Source organism: Nannospalax galili, unplaced genomic scaffold (genome assembly GCF_000622305.1).
Source record: "Nannospalax galili isolate Female #2095 unplaced genomic scaffold, S.galili_v1.0 scaffold362, whole genome shotgun sequence".
Lineage (NCBI taxonomy): Eukaryota > Metazoa > Chordata > Mammalia > Rodentia > Spalacidae > Nannospalax > Nannospalax galili.
This window is the reverse complement of record NW_008348785.1, coordinates 1,991,544-2,012,996: the sequence shown is the minus strand read 5'-3', so window position 1 is coordinate 2,012,996 and position 21,453 is coordinate 1,991,544. Positions and strand designations below refer to the sequence as shown.

At 47.8% G+C, this 21,453-nt stretch overlaps 1 protein-coding gene across 3 annotated transcripts in view; it reads right to left on the bottom strand.

Moving 5' to 3' along the window:
* Ctbp2 (C-terminal binding protein 2) overlaps positions 1-21,453 on the bottom strand; it is a 150,693-nt gene that overhangs the window by 44,672 nt on the left and 84,568 nt on the right. For 2 of the 3 annotated variants that reach the window (XM_008846005.3, XM_029569819.1), the window contains exon 3: positions 2,912-3,071. The exons of the other annotated variant lie outside the window; for it this stretch is intronic. In XM_008846005.3, coding sequence (XP_008844227.1) covers positions 2,912-2,969 — 58 coding nt within the window. In that variant the 5' untranslated portion in view covers positions 2,970-3,071. The remainder of the gene's footprint in view (positions 1-2,911; positions 3,072-21,453) is intronic. 3 annotated transcript variants of the gene reach the window in all.

The window sequence follows — 21,453 nt, the reverse complement described above, 5'->3', positions numbered from 1 at the left end:
AGAGGGAGAGAGAGGGAGAGAGAGAGAGAGAGAGAGAGAGAGGGAGGGAGGGGGGGAGGGAGAGAGACCTGAGTTTGCATCCAGATGTATAAAGAAGGATGAAGCTTCCACCATCATTTCTTGCTTTGACTTTGGAGGGGAGCAAGCAGGACTTTCAGAAACAGACTGGGAACTGAATGTTTCATTGAGGGTCTGGGTAGGCTGCAGGCCACAGTGGAGGGTTCAGGAAGTACCTCTCAGGGATGAAGGTAAGATTTCACTAAACGTACTCTAGTGGCAACCAGAGAGAGAGGTTTGCCCAACTATGGCAAGGGGGTCCCAGGGTGGGCAGCAGATGTATGTGTGCGTGTGCATGTGTGTACGTGGGAGACACACCCCCAGAGACCAACAGAAGAAAAATGAGTTCCTCAAAATCTAGGGTGTTATGGGTAGCTATAAAATAGGACAGTAGATGCCTTTAATTAAAAACAGAACCAAGCCAAGCGTGGTGGCACACACCTATAACCCAGTATCAAGGAGGCTGAGGGCAAGCGGAGTGCTGGGAGTTAGGGCCAGCTGGTGATTCGTAGCAAAACCCTTTTTAAAAACAAATTCAATTCAAAACCCCCCACCAAATTAACAAAACTCAGGATGCCCACAAAGAAACAGAGAGGAAGTATCCTTGGGGTGAAGACTAGGCTGTGGGGAGGGCAGAACAGTTGGGCAGACTCTCTGGACAGCTATGTTTAACAGTCATTCGTGCACCATGAGAACGCAGAGCTGTGGTGGTAGCCATACAAGGCCTTCAGTGAGAACAGTTGAATCCACAGAGCTGATCCACAGAAACAGTCAGAGAAAGGACAGCTGTCCTGGGTACAGGGCACAAATCACCAGCTGATCAATAAAACAGGCACTAACTGTCCAAACCTCTGAAAGATACAGTGAGCATATTCAGGCCACATACAGATCCAGTGAAACTCTGTCAGCAGTCATGACCTCATTAGACACTAGGTGAACTGGATCCTGCCTAAGCTGGTATCCGGGGAACTCCATTTCTGCTCGTTGAGAGTGGTTATCAAGAAATTAAGAGAAAACATGACTGCTCCTGTTTCCCAAACCATGCTCTCATAGATAAAGCCAAGCTGAACTTTCAGTTATAAAACTTAGCTGAAGATCCCAAGGCACTGATGTAGATATGGCCAAGCACATTGGGGAACCATGATCAAGACAGGTCAAGTCTGGTCTAGAGCTGTAACAAACGCATCACTCTTGTACTTAGCATATTTCATAGGCAGAAGTTTTCTTGACTCCATCCTTGTCGGGCTGGTTCACTAAGGCTTTCTGGTAAAGAGGACTCAAGTCCCTTTCCTATGGAAGTGAAGAGTCAATTTCCACAACCAGGCCAGTAGAGATTATGGAATAATCCATGAGCTGATTGGTCCTGAGCCTTCCATTACGATGTTTTCAAAGTCTAAAAGGCCAGGTTATTATCTGAGACACTCTTCAGACTAAAGAGGCACGCAGCCAGACACTATGTGTGGCCCTCGATGGCTACGCAAATGCACACAAGTGACCAAAACAAAACAGCTATAGACAGACCTGTGGGGAGACGCGAACATGCAGTTTGTGGCGGATGGCGCTGTAGCAAGTTACAGTCTTAGGGGATGATTATGCAATTGTGGTTATGCAGAAAAATGTACTAAAAGGAGACACATGCCATGGGGTGGTTATAGGAAACCTCTGCCATCTATAAACTCATTTCAAATGGTTCTGGAAAAAGTACACACGCCACACACCATACGTACACACACCCATGTTTGTCCATAAGAAGAAATCAAATATTACCTGCTGCAAAATGCAGCTGAGAAAGAGTGCTTGGTATCCTGTCCTGTCGCACTTCTGGAGGATCTAAATTGTATTGCCAAAAACCAAGAGCAGGAAATTTTCAAATATTTAACTTAAAATAGCATTAAATGCTAAGGTCCTTAAACTGTAGCAGAGCTCCGGGGACGCTGTGGGGGTCGGGAGGGGATGGCAGGAAGGCTGCATGTAGCCTTTGCACAGAGCACCCTGAGGACTGGTCTCAAGCAGCATGGTTTTGATGTCTCCAACCCATGTGGCTTGAGCTACATCTACTTAAAGGCAAACGGTTCCATATGAATAGCTGCTGGGGAAGACACGAGGGATACGCGTTCCTTCTTGGGGGCCAGCTACTTGTGTACAGAGCCTGGAGAGGCTGTCGGCCGCACCTCAGTGCCCTCTGCAATAAGCTCCATAGGGAAGGCAACTATAATCCTACAAAAGTCAAGGCTGGACCTGCAGGTACTGGTAATTACCCCGAGAAAAGGCTAGTCCTGCAGCACTGATTCTGGGGTGGCATGGTCCATGTAAACCCTCAGTGGCAGGCTCTGGGGTCTTTCCTACTCACTAATTAGGAGAGGATGGTGCTTAATCAACATTTCAGAGTTTTGTCCCCAGGTTTCCATTAGATTTTAATTATGTTTATTTTTCCTTTCATGAATAAAACACTTCCAGACATTTTCAAAGATACCAAGGACTTGAAAACATCAAGAGGGGCAGGGCTGGGCTCCTCAGGAGTATCTTGGAATTCATTGTTGTAACTATCTTAATGGAAAACAGATAAAGTCCAAAAACTTCAGGAAGTCAAAAAAGCTGGTCCTAATATATGGCATCTTTCATATGCTAAGTAATCTAGGGTCCTCCCTCACTTTCCTCCCACCCCCACACCCAAGCCAGGCCTTGTCCAAGGCCAGGAAGGCCAGGCTTATTATTGGCCACTAAGTCAAGAACACGGTGGGAGAAAGGGCTGGGTGGGACAGTCAGGGTGTGATATGGCCGCCAGGCACAGCTCAAATGAGCAGGTCTTACAGGATTTGAGTGAGGGGCTGCCCCCAACCACGCTGGCTCTTACCTTCACAAATTCTGTCCAATCGCTGTCGCTTGACTTTGTGCTTATCCACAAGGGCCATTCTTTATCGAATTTTGCAACTCTCTTATTCAAAAGGCAAAGCAGTCCTCTAAGAACTTAGGGGCACTCGCGGGAGTCTGCGTGCATCACGCCACTCTCAACCCTGAAACAAGGAGAAAAGAATCCTTACTCTCTGGACACAGCTAGCAACTCATTCTGGACGTGCTGCCACTTTCTACAGGGGACCTGCTGACCAGCACATGGTGCCTGCTCTCCTCCCAAACATGGGTGGCGGCTGTTCCATGTCTGCCTTAGCCATCTCCTGTTTCTACCTCGGATCAGGCAGGAAGCAAGCGGCACACACAGGACATTTGTAACACATTTCTGAAAGCAGCAAAGGGCAGCGGATGGGTTTCTTACTCTTAACTTCTGAGCTATGAACACCAATTACAAACCAATCTCGATTATTATTTCAACTCCAAGGCCAGAGAAAGACAGCTAGCTGTACCTGCCCTTCATTTCTTTGAACTAGAGGTACTATACAACCAGACATAGCCTCATAGATGGCTCGAGAACACTGGGGCTGCAGGTTCCAGGATATAATTCCACTGATGTCCATACCCACAGTGGCTACCTACCCAGAGGCTCTCTCCAAGCCTTCCACTGGGCAGTTTGCAAAAGTATTTTCTACACAGGGGTCAGGAACCAAAGACACAGCATAGCACAGCACAAACTCGCCACCCACCGTGTGAGAATGGGAGAAGAACGACCCCGCCATGTTGCTCGTGAATCTTCCTCAGATACAGAGGGGCTGGCAGAGGGGCCAGCAGACGGCTGACCTTGCATTATTAACCCCAGATTTGTGGGCCTGTAGTTCTGGTTGAGAAGTGGCTGTTGGACCTGTCCAAACATTCCCATGATGCTTCAGGACCAGGTGAAGAGGCAGGAGAGGACCTGCCTGATTTATTACTGGCTCTGATCCAATGTACCTTTGAGGTACATTGGATGTACCCCAATCATGAACCATAAGCCACGTCTTACTTGAGTCACTGTGAGAATGCCAGAGGCCCATTTGCTGGTCTCCTATACTTTACTCCAGAACTTCATCAATACCAGTGTTGTTGTTGTTTAAGGCACAGGAGTGAACAGAGGCGCGCACGCGCGCACACGCACACACGCGCACGCACACACACACACACACACACACACACACACACACACACACGAAAAGTTGCTCTCAGATAATCGGGCAAGTAATTTCAGAGAAGGAAGAGGATGAAAAGTGAGACTCGGGGGTTCAAAGTGATGATTCTGGTATATGGGCATCAATTTGGCAGAGTGTAAAAAGTTACTGTATCAAAGGTCAGGCTGCAGGTCTGACTATTATAGCAGAGACGTTCCTGATAGTTAATGGCTAATTTCCCCACAATGAGACTGAAAAAGCACCCTAAAGATTTGTAACAATAATTACATGATTTTGAAAAAATAAAAGAGCTCAGCACTCAGGAGGCAGAGGCAGGCGGCTCTCTGTGAGTTCAAGGCCAGCCTGGTCTACATACTGGAGAGGGAAAGTGATGAACATTTGTCATTCCCATAGAAGAATATGTGCAAGATCGACAGGCCTGTAATCCCAGTTACTAAGAAGGCTAATGCAGAAGAATCACAAATTCGAGTCCTATCTGGGCAACAGACTGAATTGAAGAGCACCTTGAAACTTAGTGAGACCTTATCTCAAAACAATTTTTTTTAACGAAGGACTGGAGATATAGCTCAGTGACAGAGTAGCATCTGTAAGACCTTACATTCAATCCCCAACACCGAAAAAAGAAAAGGGTACCATTGCACCATAGAGTAAAAAGATGCTGGAGTGGTGGTGCACGCGTTTAATCCCAGCACTCAGGAGGCAGAGGCAGGCGGCTCTCTGTGAGTTCAAGGCCAGCCTGGTCTACATAGCGAGTTCCAGGACAGCTGGGGCTACAGGGAGACCATGTCTCAAAAAACACCAAAACTAGGAAAAGACAGTTTCAACCACATAAACAATAAATATGACATCCCAAAGATCCCAAACTCTTCCAACACAGGAAATTGCTTAAAATCAGCCAGCTATGGCATAGGCACATTTGTAGGATTTCAGTGTCACTACCGTTGGGCTTTCTGAAAGGTAAAGACATGTGAGCAAGTCCCTAAGGCTGGGAAAAGGGAGATGCGGCGGAGGTTCCAAGACCAATGGATGCCGCGTGTATGCATGTGAATGTAAACCCCAGAGAGCCTGGGTCAGCCCTTTACCTTTGCTAGAGGCTGGGGCCGACAGCCACTCAGCAGTGTGGTCATGCTTGGACTCTTAGCTTGAAAGCACAGTCTCATCCAAAGGGCAAGAGAAATAATTAGCTAATATTTGTGAAGTGCTGTAGAAATCAAGGGGGGGAAAAAACCCCAAGAGCATTGTGACTGGTCGGCAGCAAGATGGGCTTCACTCCCGACACCCAGCCCCCAGAGACATAACCACTTTTTGCTTTCCTTTGAATTTTAATTTGTATAATTAGGGAGCTTCCTGAAAAATTGATAAGGAGTAATCTCCATCACACAATCAGAGAGATCAGCTGACAGCTGACACAAACAGCCTGCATCCCACTACTTAGAAGTCAATTCCCACGCCTGGGGCTTTTCTGTCCACTGCAGACCCAGAGCTGAGGTACCCACCTACCACATCAGCAGTGAACACAGGCTTGCAGCAGGCCAGTGCCTGAACATGGTTCAGATCTGGGGGCAGTGATGAAAGATAGCGGATATCCCCTCCCCCCCAGTACTTCTGTTCAAAATGTGACATTTTCCCCCTTTTCCCTCCTGCAAGGAGCAAGCTATTTATGAGGGCTTAATAATTAACACAGCACCCACCCTTTCTAGTGCCAGGGACAAGCGTGCCTTATAGTGGCACTCTGCCCCGTGGACCCCAGCAGGTGTCTTCATGGATGATGGCCACAAGGCACTAGCCACACTGGCTCTGGGCTTCCATAGCTCCGTCTTGGGAGCTATGAAAACAACTTTGCCCTCTACTGTAAGACTGTCTTCACTCCCAAGCATGATCTCCCAGCCAAAAGAGGATGCCATCATGTATCAACATTATGTGTTCAAAATATTCAACAAAAATACCAAAGTACGCATAAAGGGTAAAAAGAGGAGGAAGGGATGTGTCACGCTGTTCCATCTGTACTGGAATTTGAAAAGAGGTGGAGCCGTCGGTGGGGATGAGTGACTTTGGGCAGGCTGGCCTGGAGACTGCTCAGCTGAGGAGCAGGGACAGTGTTCCTTTACACAACCATGGAACGGAAGTACAGTGTGCTCAGAAACACAGGTGGGAGGCGACCTGGGTTTGGCCTAGACACTTGCTGCACCACAAGTTCAGATAGTGTCCCTAGCTAAAGCAGGGAGTCAGTAAGCTTCAAAGCCAAGAGGAAAGCGGGAACATTTCAGGAAGACGCAACCCATCTTACAAGAGATGCAGGAACCTAGAGACCATAAAAGCAACCTTAAAATTGCATTTGCTTGAAACGAGATTATGAATGAAAAACAAGCAACAGGTAACTTAACCTATGGCAGTTCCCCACACAGAGATGCTGTTTTCCAGCTTCTGTTACCCTTGGTACTGTGATCTGAAAATACCACGAGGAAAATTCCTGAAGTAAAAGAGCTCCGTGGGTTCAAACTCCACATGATGAAAGCCTGTGCCATCTTGCACGGGCCTACCCAGGACCTAAGTCTTCCTGCTGTCTGCTGTATCCACAACAGATGCCACCTCATCATGAGTCACTTAGCAATCTTAGTTACGAGTTCCATCCTTACATGTGTTCAAGTAACTCTTGATTTCACTCAGTAGTCAAAGAGCAAGAATCACAATGCTGGCACTTGACTGTGCCAAATAAAAGCCATGAAGTCCTCATCATGGGTGTATGTACACACAGGAAAAACCACAGCATACATAACAAGATCTGTCTGATATTATCCACTGTCTCAGGCATCCACTGGTAAACCTGGGACAAACTGTCCATGGTAAAGAGGGTAATGACTTGTCAAAAAGATGCTTGGGTAAGAAAGCTGCTTGAGCAGGTGCAGGTATAGGCTACTGATCTGACCCAAAGAGATATGAGATTAAAGAAAAAGAACAATAGGGCTGGAGAGATGGCTCAGCTGTTAAGAGCACTGACTGCTCTTGCAGAGGAACCAGGTTCGATTCCCAGCACCCATATGGCAGCTACAAACCGTCCTAACTCCAGTTCCCGGGGAATCTGAAGCCCTTTTCTGACCTCCGAGGCACTGCACAACACGGGTGCACTCACATTCATGCAGGCAACACATTCAGACACATAAAATAAAAAAATAAAATTAAAAAAAAAAGAAAAAGGACAATACATTGATGCCCGGCCATGTACGTCACCTGCTTTGGTATGAAACTGAAAACAACGATAACAAAAACCAAGAATTACATGCAAAAGAAACGAGAGATTCCCCTCTTAGATGTGGGCAGACGACCCCACAAACACACAATCTCCACCACTGTTTAGCTAAACCAAGCTACCATGAGTTTGTGGAGCACAAAACCCCAGGCCTCAGCAATGCGCACCAAGATCCTCAGTGTCGTCATGCTAGTTCATGAGCTTACACAGCTGAGAACTGCAAAGTTAAGTGTGTGTCTTCAATGGTGTCTCTTGAAATGAAAACTCTTCAGAACTCTTAAACTCTGACAGTGTTCATTCTTTTAAGGGAATCTACTTAACCATTATGTTAATGAAGAAAGTCCAAGTTTGACAACACTTTAATGGATTAATACCATTGTACAGTACTGACAAAATTCCAAGCTAGCACCTGAGTCCCCAGACCACCACCTGATTTAAATCCACAGTGGCAGGTTCTGGCAGCCCAGACAGTAGCACTGAGGCAAACAGTCACCCACCTTCAACAACCTGTAGTGCCTCCTTCACTCTGGCATACAAGACCTTCCTGTATATCAAGGCCCCGTGAGGCACAATGAGGCGCCTAGGAGAGGCAAGGACCTTCTCTAAGGTGTGAGGTACTTTCAGGACCTCTTAAGGCTGGCCCCCAAGGACACCTGACTAATACCCAGTCTGACTCCTTATCTGGACTCAGAGAAAGGCGCTATTATAAATTAACACTTGAGGAGACAAGCATGCCCAAGGGATTCTTTTCTGGCAAAAGAAGCTGGACAGAGCCTAGAGTCAGGTGAGCACAGGCAAACTACAGGCTCCCAACACCGAAACACCTAACAAAATGAGTACATGTTTAAAGAAATTACGAAACAGTTTCTGGTGAGGATTCACTGTGGTAAGGTCCACGAGACAGGAAGTAGTCTCTCACCAGGTACCATCTAAATAGCCCCTCAACCTTGAGACCTCTGAGTTCTAGGACGCTGAGAACTAAGCATCAAGTGGCCATCTACCCACAACATTTCTGTTAGAGTTGCCTGGAACTCCAACAGTAGTAGTCAAATGTGATTAGTGCTCCCCGAGCACGTAGGAGCTTCTGAAAATGTTGTCTCCTCTTTTTTTTAGGGAGGTGGGGGAGAAAGGGTTTTGAACACATAGTTCCCAGAGTCCCACGGTCAGGCCCTAGGGGTAAACCAGAGGACACAGAAGCTTCTTTCAAGAGTCTCAGGGGACAGATCAGTCTAACCTCCAGCAAAAATACAGCGGTTGATTTTTCCCTGGGGAATGCCCAGCAGCCCAACCCTGGGTGACCCAGTTGTACTTTGGTCACATGCCTTCAATGGGTCCGAACCCCACCCCTGTACTGTTCCCAGGTATAAGCTGCAGGAATGAAACACATAGACACCAAAATTTCAGAGCATGTGATCACACTGAGTCAACTAGACTAATCCAGATTATGAAAATAAAATACACAGTAATTTAGGCCAGCTCAGATTCTGCCACTATCAAAGCATTTCATGGAATTTGGATGTAACTCAACGATATTGAGCTAGTCAGTTTTAACATGTGAAGCCTGGGGCCCAGGACAACTTTAAAAAGGCAGAACTGCTAACACGTGGAGTTCATAGTGCTTATGGAGAGGAGAACCTGGACCAGGCTAAAGGCTGTCTTAGTAAGGGGAGGTGAATGACTCCAAAATACCATGCTTTTTCCTGCCCAAAATGAGGGATCCTGTAGAGGGAGCTGTTAATACATGCAGATAAATACATCTCCTAATGTTAAATGCAAGCCTCAAGAATTCTAAATATTTTCACTTGCTAAAAGCTATAATCAAGGCCAGAGGGTTTAAGCAGAAAGAACTTCCAATGTTTCTAATTGGATGCTTTATTTGGGTCACGTTGGGAATTCACTTGTTACAGAAAGAGACACTAGAATTTTCACACATTTTATAAGCCTTTGTCTTCCAAATACTCCCTGAAAATAAATATATTAGTTTTAATAATAGAGGCAGAACAAATGAGATTAAAGCCAGTAAGCAAACTTCCATTCATATTGAGGCATAAGAAAGATGCCTTATATTCCTTCTGCCTAGACAGGAGTCAGATGAGCAGATTAATATTTGCAATTACAGGTCTCCAATCTTCCCCACTTAGGTGTGGAGCAGGTGCTCTGAGCAGAGTCATGGGACCAGCAACCTCACGCTGTGGGGGACATAACTTGTCTTAGGTTGTAAAGTCAGTACAAGAAAGATTCAGAATATTTGTGAACAAGCAGAGGAGGAGGTAAATCCTCCCGGAATGTCTTCAGAGGGGTCCTCCTGCAGATGTTGGGCTGGTGTCACAATCCTACTCCCCAAAGGTCACTGAGGATGAAGCCTGCAAGTTGACAAGAATGTGCACATACTGCATTCCCCGAGGCCAGTGCCATGTACAAGCACAGGTAAGGATGGAGGACGGCCAGCAAAAGCCTGGACCTGAGGGTCACGCGCAGCAACATGCTAGGCTAGTCATAGTAAAATAGTCACTAAATCACGACATACTAGATAATACATGTTATTAACATGCATTATGAACGCATGCAATAACAATGCATTATAATCAAATTAGGCTTACTGTTAAACCTAGACATTTGTTTATAGAATGGTGAAGAATTAATTTCTAAGAGAACTTTTGATCTAGCTTAACCCAACAATATGAACTATACCTCCATTTAAATATCTACTAAGGGTAATTATACGAATTACTGATCAAATTGCAATGATCAATTGTTTTTAAAAAACTTTAATCTTGAAGTTGTTTTTTTCTGACATCTGCCTTTTGATTCTTTTGACCACTTAGCGCTGAGACATCCACCCTCCTTGGGAACACATCAGCCTTTCTGAGGCCCCAGTGACTTGCCTCTTGACACATTATGGTCCAGAACCCATGTCCTAGTACCTGGATCCTGCAGTTTATACTTGCTTATCACAAAAGCAACAGCAACTATCCCCTGGGCCAACCTCCAGTCACAGTTCTTTAGACCTGGCAGTCAGCTATGGGGCTCTTCTGCCAGCAGAGGGCACTGTTCACCCTGCCTGGCAGTCCCAAGGAGGACTTCAGAGAGAGACGCGCCCCCTCCACCCCCCCCGCAAGCCACCAGATAGCTTTGAAGGAAAGGCTGGAGCACTGCATGTCTAAGGAAGGAATAGACAGAAGGCACCTTTAGCCTCCCTCCTCGTTACAAATGATGGGAATGAGATCCGGGCCAAAGGGAAGGCTGTGCCAAGGCCCCCTACTGTCTCATGTCTCAAGTCTCCTCTGCAAACCTGGGTCCCTCCTTCACAGCTAAGGTTGAGGAGAGGTGGGTCCAAGGAGCACAGTGAGGTTCTTGACCCAGGGTGTGGGGATTCCCACACAAAGAGGGACATGAGCCAACCTGTGGCGCTGTCTTCTACAGTGCCTGTGCTTCTCATGAAAATATCTTTGAGTCACAGTGATGAATAATGGCAGAATATATAAGGAAAGAGAGAACAGTGTTGAGAAGGGGGCCGTTCAGTTCTACTAAAGCCCATGAGCTTAACTGAAACATCTGGGGGAGGGGTCCCATAATTATTGGCTGTTCCTGGATCCGAAGGTCTCTTAGTCCTAAAACAGACAGGACCTCAGAATAAATTAGTAATTTGGGAAAGGCAAAGGGGATTTCCTAATACCCCCTCCCCCCATATTATATTTTATTTGTCTTGTATGTGTTGGTGGGCACGTGCCACAGTGTGCATGTAGAAGTCAGAGGACAATTTTTGGGAGTTGATTCTCTCCTTCCAGCCATGTGGGTCCCAGAGATTGAAACCATGTCATAAGGCTTGGTGTTAAGCAAGCAGAGCCAACAGGCAGATATTCTAGTTGTTTCACCCGGTTCTAAGATGCCAGCTCCAAAGGTGTGTTCACTACCCCGAGCAGCGAGGCAGGGAAATGGTGCAGGAAAGAAGGGGTAGGCTTGTTTACTGATATTGTAGCAGGTGACAGTGTGCCCACCCAACCCCACAGCTCCAAAGAACAACCACTTTCTCTGACATACAGCTGCTGTGGCAACAGTATGTCACTTAGACCACACAGCTTTCTTTTGGTGGGACACTGGCAAAGACTTTGGTTTTGGAAAGAAATGCCCCTAAACTTGAGAGGGTAAAGGGGTCTCATGGAGGGTCACTTTCCCATTCTCCAGCCAGCCTTCAGGAAGGACCTCCCCTCCCCTGTTGTGGCCTTGATATCATCATAAGTACTTTTCAACTTGTTCTAAATTACATGGGGTGAGATTTTGTTCTTAGCAGCCTGGGCTAGATTCAGCATGGGCAACTCAGTGGGAACCAGTGGTTAAGGGTTATGTGGCATGATGCCAAGCAGCAGGAGGAGTCAGCACTGAGGGGTTAAGTTATCAAATGTTGGTTCCTTGTTCATCTTCAGAAGGCAAGTGGCTGCAAAGACCAACAGTTAAGAAAAGCTCACTGAAAGTGGGTCCAAATATTTGATGGGCAGGGGGAGGGACCAAACCTCCTAGACCCAATGCTAGGCAGCGTTCAGAATAGATAGCGGAGCTAGTGCTAAGACCCTGTGCCTAGGTAGATGTGACCAGCACCAACCCTTGGGAACCCAAATCAAGCCCTTTCAATAGAATGGCCCGCCTGTATGGAAAAGACTAATTTCTCACTTCAGGAATACAGAAGGGAGGTGGAGGAAGCCCACCCAGAGCTTGGGAAAAGAGAAGCAAGCTTGCTTTATTTTCTGATAACTTTCTTTCATAGTTGGATTTTCACAAATATTCCAATTCCATGGTAGCTTTTCTCTGCAGTGAAAAGCCCACAGTTCTAGCTATGGAAGCGCCCCTCTAAGCCTCCTGCTACTGCAAGTTTCATGGAAATGGTGAGCAAGGACTAGCCATCCCTGACTCCATCTTTTCAACCCCAGCCATAAGAAGGAAAAAAAAAAAAATCTTCATTCATCCTATATAGTTATTCAACAACATGGACTAAGTCAGCATGAGGGTATTCGTTTTCCTGTACACAGCTTTAACGTGGAGAGTGAGACCACAGTGGAAATGCAGGTGGGTGCCATAGACTTGTACAGCCACAAGGGTGGCTCCCAAGGAAAATAAGAGGAGTGGGGTGGGGAGTAAGAGACTCTCTCATGCCACATGAATTCATCTTCAAATGAGAAGAACAGAGCAAGTTTTGACATGGCTCTCCCTATTTTCCTGCTGTAGGGCACGCGGGGTCAAACACCCCCTTGGAATGAAATGGGCTCATTTACTTTATAGTCAGCTCTAGCCCTGGACTCCAAGTCTTTGATGAGAAGGAAACCCCACTGAAGCAATTGCTATAGCACAGAATGTTCCAAGCTATTCCTGCTGCTATCTTAGAGGGAAATGGATGTGATCAGGAGCAGGTGGAATATAACCCTCAACTTTCGTCACAAGCTAGGCTCCCGATGGACCCTGCGCATCTTCACCTCCCTAAAGCTGTAAGAGGCAGCTGTTCCGACCCTCACAGCTCACCTAACGGGCAAGGATGAACTAATACATGAAACCCTATGTATTTCTAGGGATGTTGTCTGTATGTGTTGAAGTCCATGCCAGACACAGGTGGAGGAAAGAGGCTCCAAGGACTTGGGATACCCGGATACTAAGTGTTCCTCGCCTTATGACATGTGAAAACACAACAGGACAGGCTCCCCAGTTCCTACTTCTGCCTAAGCAAGCACCCGCCCCCACACACATCTATGGACCACACATCAATATACACCTCCCCACCCCTGTTCTAGTTAGGTTTCTATTCCTGTGATAAAACACTGACCACATATAACTTAGGGAGGAAATGGTTTATTTGACTGACTTCTGGGTCACAGTTCATCATGGAGGGAACTCAAGGTAGGAACCCGGAAGCAGGAAATGAACCATGAACCACAGGAGGGATGGAGGAGATGGTTTACTGGCTTGCCCCTCCGGTCTGCTGTCTTATAAAACACAGGCCCACCTTCCCAGGGGTGGTATCACCCACAGTGGGCTGGGCCTTCCCATATCACTCAACAATCAAGAAAATGCCGCAGACATGCCCACAGGCCAATCACAAAAATGGAAAAGAAACTAGGACAGGAGTTGTGGTGATGGGAGAACTGGAAGTTCAAGGCCAACCTGGGTTACAGAAGGTCGTATCTCAAAAAAAAAAAAAGTGTGCGGGCGGGGATGACTAGACCCAGTGATACCTTCCTGAAAGAAGGACAGAAATATGCACAGGAGAATGTTGATGTGGAGACATAGGGACACATACAAACCAAGAAAGGCCAGCAACTGGTTCTTCCTTCACTACCCGTGAAAGGAAGTGACCCTCCTGATGGCCTGATTTCAGACTTCAGTGTCTACAACCAGGAGACATTAAGTTTCCATTGTGAATCCACTTTAGTTGTGGTTCTTTCATGATACAAGGAGGCCCCTGGGAAACCATCCAGCCAGATTCATGGAACTAGGGAGGAAAGGGGGAAAGGGGCAGCCTCTAATGGTGTGCAAGAATCTGGGCATCCTTAAAGAGCACTACAACGCCCTGAGCCATCTGTGAGGGGCCAGCAAACCTTTACCTCTAGACTCATCTTGTCTACCGGGAACGAGGTGCACTTGTGTGTGTTTTACCTACATCTGCTGCACTCATGGACTGGACAGTCACTGGACCAGACAGGAAAGAGATGGCTGGTCTACCAGTCAAGCCCCTACCACAAACAGGGAATAGCTCCAACAGGCCTGGCACTGCGTTTTCCACCAGAGTTGACTGATGTGAACACACTGTGGAATGTCCTTTAAGCCAACACCATAGAGATTAACTCTACCCCAATGTCAGACATGGGGGAGAAAAGGAGGGAGGTGCCAGACGGCCCACGCAGCAAGGGGCAGCTGGGGCTGTCAGGAATCACGTGGGCCCCTGGAGGGGGTGACAACCAGCAGTTGGCTAGGCTGAGTATCCTAACACCTTAGTTCTGGCTGTAGCTGTGTAGTGTGGGACAGACTGTTAGGAATCAGGTCTCCATGAATGAGGACGAGAGATATTCTGCACTGAAGTAATACCTAGTAAGTTCCCACTGGAATCCCAGGCGCAGGCTTTAAAGTTCCATTCTCCTACATCCGCACACTTTGAAAGCTTGGGAGGTTCTGCACAGAAAGTACTCACTTCAACAGTAACCTGCACACAAATTCCTACTCCCTGAGAATGGAGTACAAATGTGTGTGCATGTACGCATGGACAGAGTGGGAGGGGGGGAGGTTCTAGAGAGAAGGGGAGGGGAGGTGCATTCATCACTTACAGAGTACCACACAGCACCCTGCCGTGGTTACTGGGGTCCCTCCAGGGAAAGAGCACGCCTATGCTCTTGGGCTGCTGACCCCAAGTGTACTTTAAAATGAGAATTTTCAAAGTGATTCCAGCAATGATAAATGATGCCACTTAGCGAACATGGAGATGTGGGTGGAGGTACCACATTGCAAATAAGTTTCTGGGGGAACAGCTAGAATTGATCTTTAGAGGTCTGGGCTGCCTCCCTCCCCTCCAGAAGGGCGCAGTGTAGCAAAAGCACTCAGAACACAGTGAACCACAGGAGCCCAGCCTCCCTTCTTCCAAAGGGACAAGAGGATCCACACTGCCATCCAGCCCCCTGCCTACTGGGTGGCTAGGTCACTCACCCAACATGGCAAAGCAAGTCCTCTGCCCTCTTCCAGGCAGTTTCTTGAATTTCATGTGGGGAAGGACCACAGGTACATGTGGCTCCTGGGGCCAAAGGTCAACTACAATTCCAAAGCCTGGGAAAAATCAAAAGCCTTTGCCTCAAAGGGCAGAAGGAGCGAAGAAGAGGCCAGTGTCGGACTGGCCTTCGGGCCCAGCATCCCAGGTGACCTGTGGGTAAGCATCTCGGACCATGTCCTGTAGAGGAGGGGAGGGGAGGGAGCTCTTCTCTCCTGCCCCCACCAGCAGATTCTGAGGTCAGCCTGAGGGTGGATGTGGTGGGAATCCTGGCAGATTCAGGAAGAGGGACAAAGCGCACCTCCTCCTAGAGAGGCAGCACAGCTCCATTTCTGGGAGGCAGAACACTGGCCAGAAGCTGCACCACACTCCAAGAGAGGATTTGCGCGCTCCCAGGGGCCTTGCTGCAGGGCCCTTGCTGCAGGGGAGGGATTTACTGACCCATTCAGCTCCTCCCAGGCTCTTCTAGTCCTAGAAATTCATGCAACCCCTAAAGTTCAAATAAACAAATTTTAAAACAGAATGAATGAGGCTGCTTTACTCCCCCGTCCAGGAAGCCCCCACAACCCGTCATTCACAATTTTTTAGGATGTCACATCAGATCAGAAGAAGGAAGAGGTGGTTTCTAGCATGGACACGTCCTGGAGGGACACGAGGAGCCATGCTGTCAGACACCCGACAGAGAGGGCTGTGCAACCAAACATTGGTGGAGAACTTTGGCCCTGGAGTCCAACCAATAGTCCAAGATCAAACATCCTTTCCCAGTCAAGACATCAGATGAGACTCCAATAACCTAACGGGACACTCTAGCCACAGTCACCAGTTAGGATGGGCAGATTCTGACCCAAGGAAATGGAGATAACAAGGCTTGTGGGTTTAAGTCTCTACGTTCTGAAGCAATCTGTCACACAGCAATAGGATAATATAACCCTTTATGCAACCTATCGAACTTACTACAGTCACTGAGGGAGCACAGTTCAACAGAAGAGACAAAGCCATGGGCCCCTTTGTGATGCGTGACACCAAGCTCAGAGCACCTACAGGCCAGGAAACACTAACAAACCACCAAGGGCTGTAAATCCCAGCTGCCCATGCTGACGTTAGGTCTGTGATATATCCACTCCGTGAACTCCTGGGGTAAACTCTATTCTGCTCACATCAGCAATACCCAGCGGCCCCAAGAGTGGAACGTCTACTGCTATTTTCACTTATCCTAGACACTTAAAATAAATTCCAGGGCTACACTCCACATGTGCACAGTTAACTAAGGCACCCTGGGGTTTCCACCCTGACTCACACACTCATAAATCTGGGGAACACGAGTAAGATCTATCAGAGCCTGGGTCCCACATTACGAATGCATCTCCTAGGATTCCCTCTGCATGGTAATTCACTGGGTAACCAGACCCTCCAGCTTTCTTAGAAGTGCTCCTTGAGCTACAGCTATTACTAAGTGTGAGCTCTGCAATTCAGAGAAGATGATGGAGGCAAATGTTCAAGGCGATCTGTAAACACTTGCAGGGCGCAAATGTAGCCATTCTTGTGATGGGAAACCCCAGGCTGTGAGCTTGGGAGGTGCGACAGGCCTCACCCCAGAACCCAGGAGAGAAAGGAGACAGGCATCTGTGACCACACCCACAGAGAAATATGTGTGCCCATTCATACTGTGTGCCTCGATGCCCATGTGCCTCTTGATAGCTTCTTGTTAGCACAGCATCCCTGGAGTCTTCTCTGATCTAACAGTCATCAGATACCCAGAATTCACAAGTCCAGCCAGCTCCCAGCCCATGCTTTTCTCAGGGCCCACCCCTACTCCAGGACAGCTCTGCAGGAGACTTACTGGTACAAACACCTAGAAGAAAGCAAGGGAAATCCAGCCCTAATGGTTAAGGTTGCAAGCACAATGGCGACTTCTGCCCCACCCTGTGGCCCATGAACTATCCCAAGACTATGTTCTTCAGAATGAAGACCAAGAAGCCCAGGGCAACATAGTCCTGATGTCAACAAGAGTACTCTCTGACAGAAGGGGCTGTGGAAAGTTCTGCATGGCTGAAGTGCTTTATACAGGCAAATACTACTTTAAAAGTGGGTATGTGGGAACCTGTTCCAAGCGCTCACTCACACATGTGCATTAACAGCCCCAGAATACTCTGCAGAATCCACATCTTGGGCACAGATAAGATCTCCACAGCACAATGCCCACCCACCTCAGTCTTCACATCTCATTGTTCCCTGTTCTCTGGAGAGAGTCTCCAAAATCTCAGGTGCTGGCAAAGCCAAGGCACCCTAACCTCACTCCACAAGTCCCAAGAGTAGACTGTCGGCTTTGAGGAGGTCTAAAGGACCAGGGGTACCTGCTGCCGGCTAAAAGTCCATTTCCTCTTGCACTGTTTGGGAAGTTTATTACATAAAAAGGCTGAGAACCAACCCATCTGCCCATATTCCAAACAGCTCTGACATCTGGCCAGGCTGTTCTCTTGGACAATAGATGTTACCCACACAAACTTCCCAAGGACTCAGATCTCTGACATCGTCACTCCCAAGGTGTCCTGAGCAGTGGCTTTCTCTGCTCCTCCAGGCACCATGCAGTATATCTATTAGGGCCCCAGGCCCAAGCCACATCCCTGCTCTCAGGATTTGGTGATCTACGATCACAGCACACCCCACAGGCAGAACTCTGGAAAGTTCTTTCTCGAGGCCCTTCACTGCATCCCGAGTTTGGCACTCTGCAGTGCCACCCCTGTGTGTAGGGCATCAGTGTTGTCCTGTTTAGTGCATTACCGTGGGGCATGGGGCTTTCTCTGTGGGACATGGGTCAGGCCCAAGTGCCACAAAAGGCCCAGGGGGCACAAGACTGCAAACTCAGGAGGCAGGGCAATCAGAGGAAGCTCAGAAGGGTTAAATGGTTTTTAAGAACAAAAACGGATGAAAGTGGCTTCAATACAATTTGATGAGGTCAGCAAGTATGGCGGCCTAAGGACACTTGTAAGAAAAAACATCTGGCAGTGTCAAAAGGTCAACAGGAAGTGAGTGGGGTTTGAGGCTGCGATTGGCTGGACTGATACTCCTAGAAAGACACACATGGCTTAACTTAGCCCTAGAGGGCCAACAAAATCCCCTTCAATTGTCCTGACCAGTCTCTGAGACCCTTCCTGGCAAACAGTCTTTGTTCACCCACAGAGGGCCACTGGGGCTGAAGCAGTGGTCTTTGGGGGATGGTGTCTGGTGGTTGTGCCCTGCCTCTCCCCAGCGCCAGAATCTCCAGTTCCATTCTGTCCTAGGAATAAAGTTGGGTCACTTGCCTAGCAAATGTTTCAATAAATCTATCACCACACGACCAAAACAAGAGGTTCCTTTGGAATAACAGGAAGTGCTGGCACATAGCATGGCCTGAAATAGGGTTCATTTCATCTGCTGACAAAGCTGCCCTCTCAGAGCCAGCTCACCTCTGAGTCTTCCTGCAGGATCCCTGGCTGTCCCCCCAGGGCTCAGGGGGCCTGGTCTTTGTTATGATTAGTCCTGGCCAATCCTGCTTCCGGTTCACAAGCCCAAAGAGGCCTCAGGGGACCAGCCCCACAGCAGGGATTAGGCCTCCTGCTTTCCATAAACTGGAGACCTTGCAGAGATGTGGGCAAGACCCAGAGCCTTTTGGAGTCAGTACCTGTCTGTCCTCTGGACTCTTGCAGTTTTATAGAAGTGTAGGACGTTAGAAATGAGTGTGTCACCAGGACTTAACCAACATGTTGGACCTCTACCTTTACCAGTAAGGTGAGGCTGGGAGCATATGAAAGAGCGCGCAGAAGCAGCCACAAATGGTTACCATTCTTCCCAAGAGCACTCAGTTAAGTACCCGAGCACTGGGAAAGCCCCAAGGAAATGCTGAAATTCTCCCACTGACAGATTGAAAACATGATGTTATAAGCTCACATCCTCACGTCTAGATGCTCCTGTGCACTGACCTTGTGCTCACTGTGGCCTACCAAGCTCAACTGTCTTTTCTTCTCCCAAAGATCTTTTCCATGTATTTATTTAAATTTTGTGGGTAGGATGGGGAGGACAGCATCTCGTGCCCTGGGATAGCCTCAAACTCAATTATGTTATATGGCCTTTAACTCCTAATCCTCAGGCCTCCCTCTACCTTCTGAGTGCTGGGCAGAGCTGTCAGTGAAGCATTTTAGTGAGTGATCTATATTCCCAGCCCTGTCGCCTTTTTAAAAACTATCCACCAAGGCTCATGAAGACTGTTCATACCCGGGCAGCAATATGAAACAGAACATGTTATGTGGAGATAGCTTTGCCTCCAAAGTCTTTTCTCAAGTTCAGGAGGACTCAGTATGCCAGCTGACCAGTAAAAGTAAGAGGTTTTACACACAGAGCAACCAGAGACTCTCAGGGCGATCTACCTGGACAAGTCATTTTGTTCTCTTTCCAAGGTGCTAACTCAAAAGGAATAAAGTTCAGGTTATACACATGTGCATACTAGAGGGTCCTGCTGGCTTATACAGGAGGACAACTACAGAAAACCACACAAAGGGTAAGATACATGCAATTGCATGTCAGGAAAAGTAGAAAATTGTGTTCAGAAATGCAATGAGGGACACAATAAGCTGTATGACTCTGAGAAGTAGTAAGATTTAGGGGAAGTTTAGCGTGGATCTAAGATGAGCCAGCACCTACCTCACTTATCCTGGACCCACAGAAGGAGCTGGGCTTGATGCCACCAGACCCTTTTCTATCTGACAGCCCATAGTGGGGGTTTTCCATTCAACCTTGACCTCAGAACCATCCTTCTAAGGGAACTGAAGCCAACGGGCAGCTAGCTAATATTATTACCACTCTTTGTCTAAGATTGGTGGGGGACAGGAAGGGCTGTGTCTGCAAGCTTGTGTAGGGTCAGGCTTTGGTAACAGACAACAATGGTTAAAGCAGGATCACCACTGGGGCCTCATAATTAACTGAGACTGACACACCTCTAAATAGGGTCTACTAGCCCATCCTGGTCTCTCTCCCAAGGGAAGGCGCAACCAATACCAGGCCGCTTCCACGGAAGTGAATTTTTTGCAGGGTGGGCAGATGAAACGGGTTATCACAGTCATTCTTTCTCAGAGTGAACAAGGCGGACTGAACATATGCAGCCATGCAGTGGACCCACACACGCGTTCCCCACGGCACTTATTTTAAGGCATCCTCTGTTATTTTTACCCTCTGCAGAAACACTGCCAAGGGGTCCACACAGGAAAACAAAGGCTGCAGTAAACCTACGACTGCAATGCTTACTTACGCTTCCCTGAACGGAGCATCATGGTGCACTACCTGCTCCTGTGTCTCAATATGGTGTTAGTGGACAAAGGAAGTGCCTATACTTAGGCTTCAGCAAGGAAAGTTCTATAATTTCCACCCCATCTCTGCCTGGTTATGTAGAAAGCACTCCTGTGGGAGAGAAGCTGAAGGTGGTCAAGGAGGGGATGGTACATTAACTTTGCACAATGATATAAAGTAAACTTAAAAACTTCCGCCAGGTGTGGTGGTGCACACCTTTAATCCCAGCACTTGGGAGTTCAAGGCCAGCTTGGTCTACATAGTGGGTTCCAGGACAGGTGGGGCTACAGGGAGACCCTGTCTCAAAAGACCAAAAACAACAAAACAAAACAAAAGCCTTCCCTTCACTGGGAAGTATGAAGCCTAGTTCGGGCTGAGAACCCTGGGAAGAACCTGGGAACGGGGAAGAAGAGCATGCAGTATGACGTGTATGATTTACACTGTTCTGGAATCTTCTAGCTGAGAGTACCCTATTAGACCCTGGCACACCCTGGGCCTTGCAGATCCCTGAAGAGGCAAATAATCTTGGGCATGTATCTTTTTATTTGCACTTAAAACATCCTTCTCTGTTGGGACCATCCCAACAAGTTGAGCACACTGTCTTCAACTGAGGCCTGGGCCTTGTCTAGGAAGGTTCAGGACCTAGCAGATCACTATAGCAAACATCTTGTTTTTCTCTGCAGGGAAAAAAAAAAAAAAATCTCTTCCTGACAGTCTTCCAGTGGAACTACCCCCTCTAGTGGAACAGCTGGCTACACGGAGGGGTGGGGAGCTCCCCCAGGCATGGGTGTATGTGTCTTATGTTCTCCTGGAGGGCAGCTCCTTCAGCAGCAACCCTGCCCTTCTCCCCCAGCAGTCTGTGGGCAAAGGGTGTGGTGTTAATAAGAACATTCCAAGCCAGGTGTGGTAGCACACACCTTTAATCCCAGTACTTGGGAGGCAGAGGCAGGCGGGATCTCTGCGAGTTCAAGGCCAGCTGGAACCACAGGGAGACCCTGTCTCCCCCCCCCCCCCCCCAAAAAAAAAAGGGAATTACA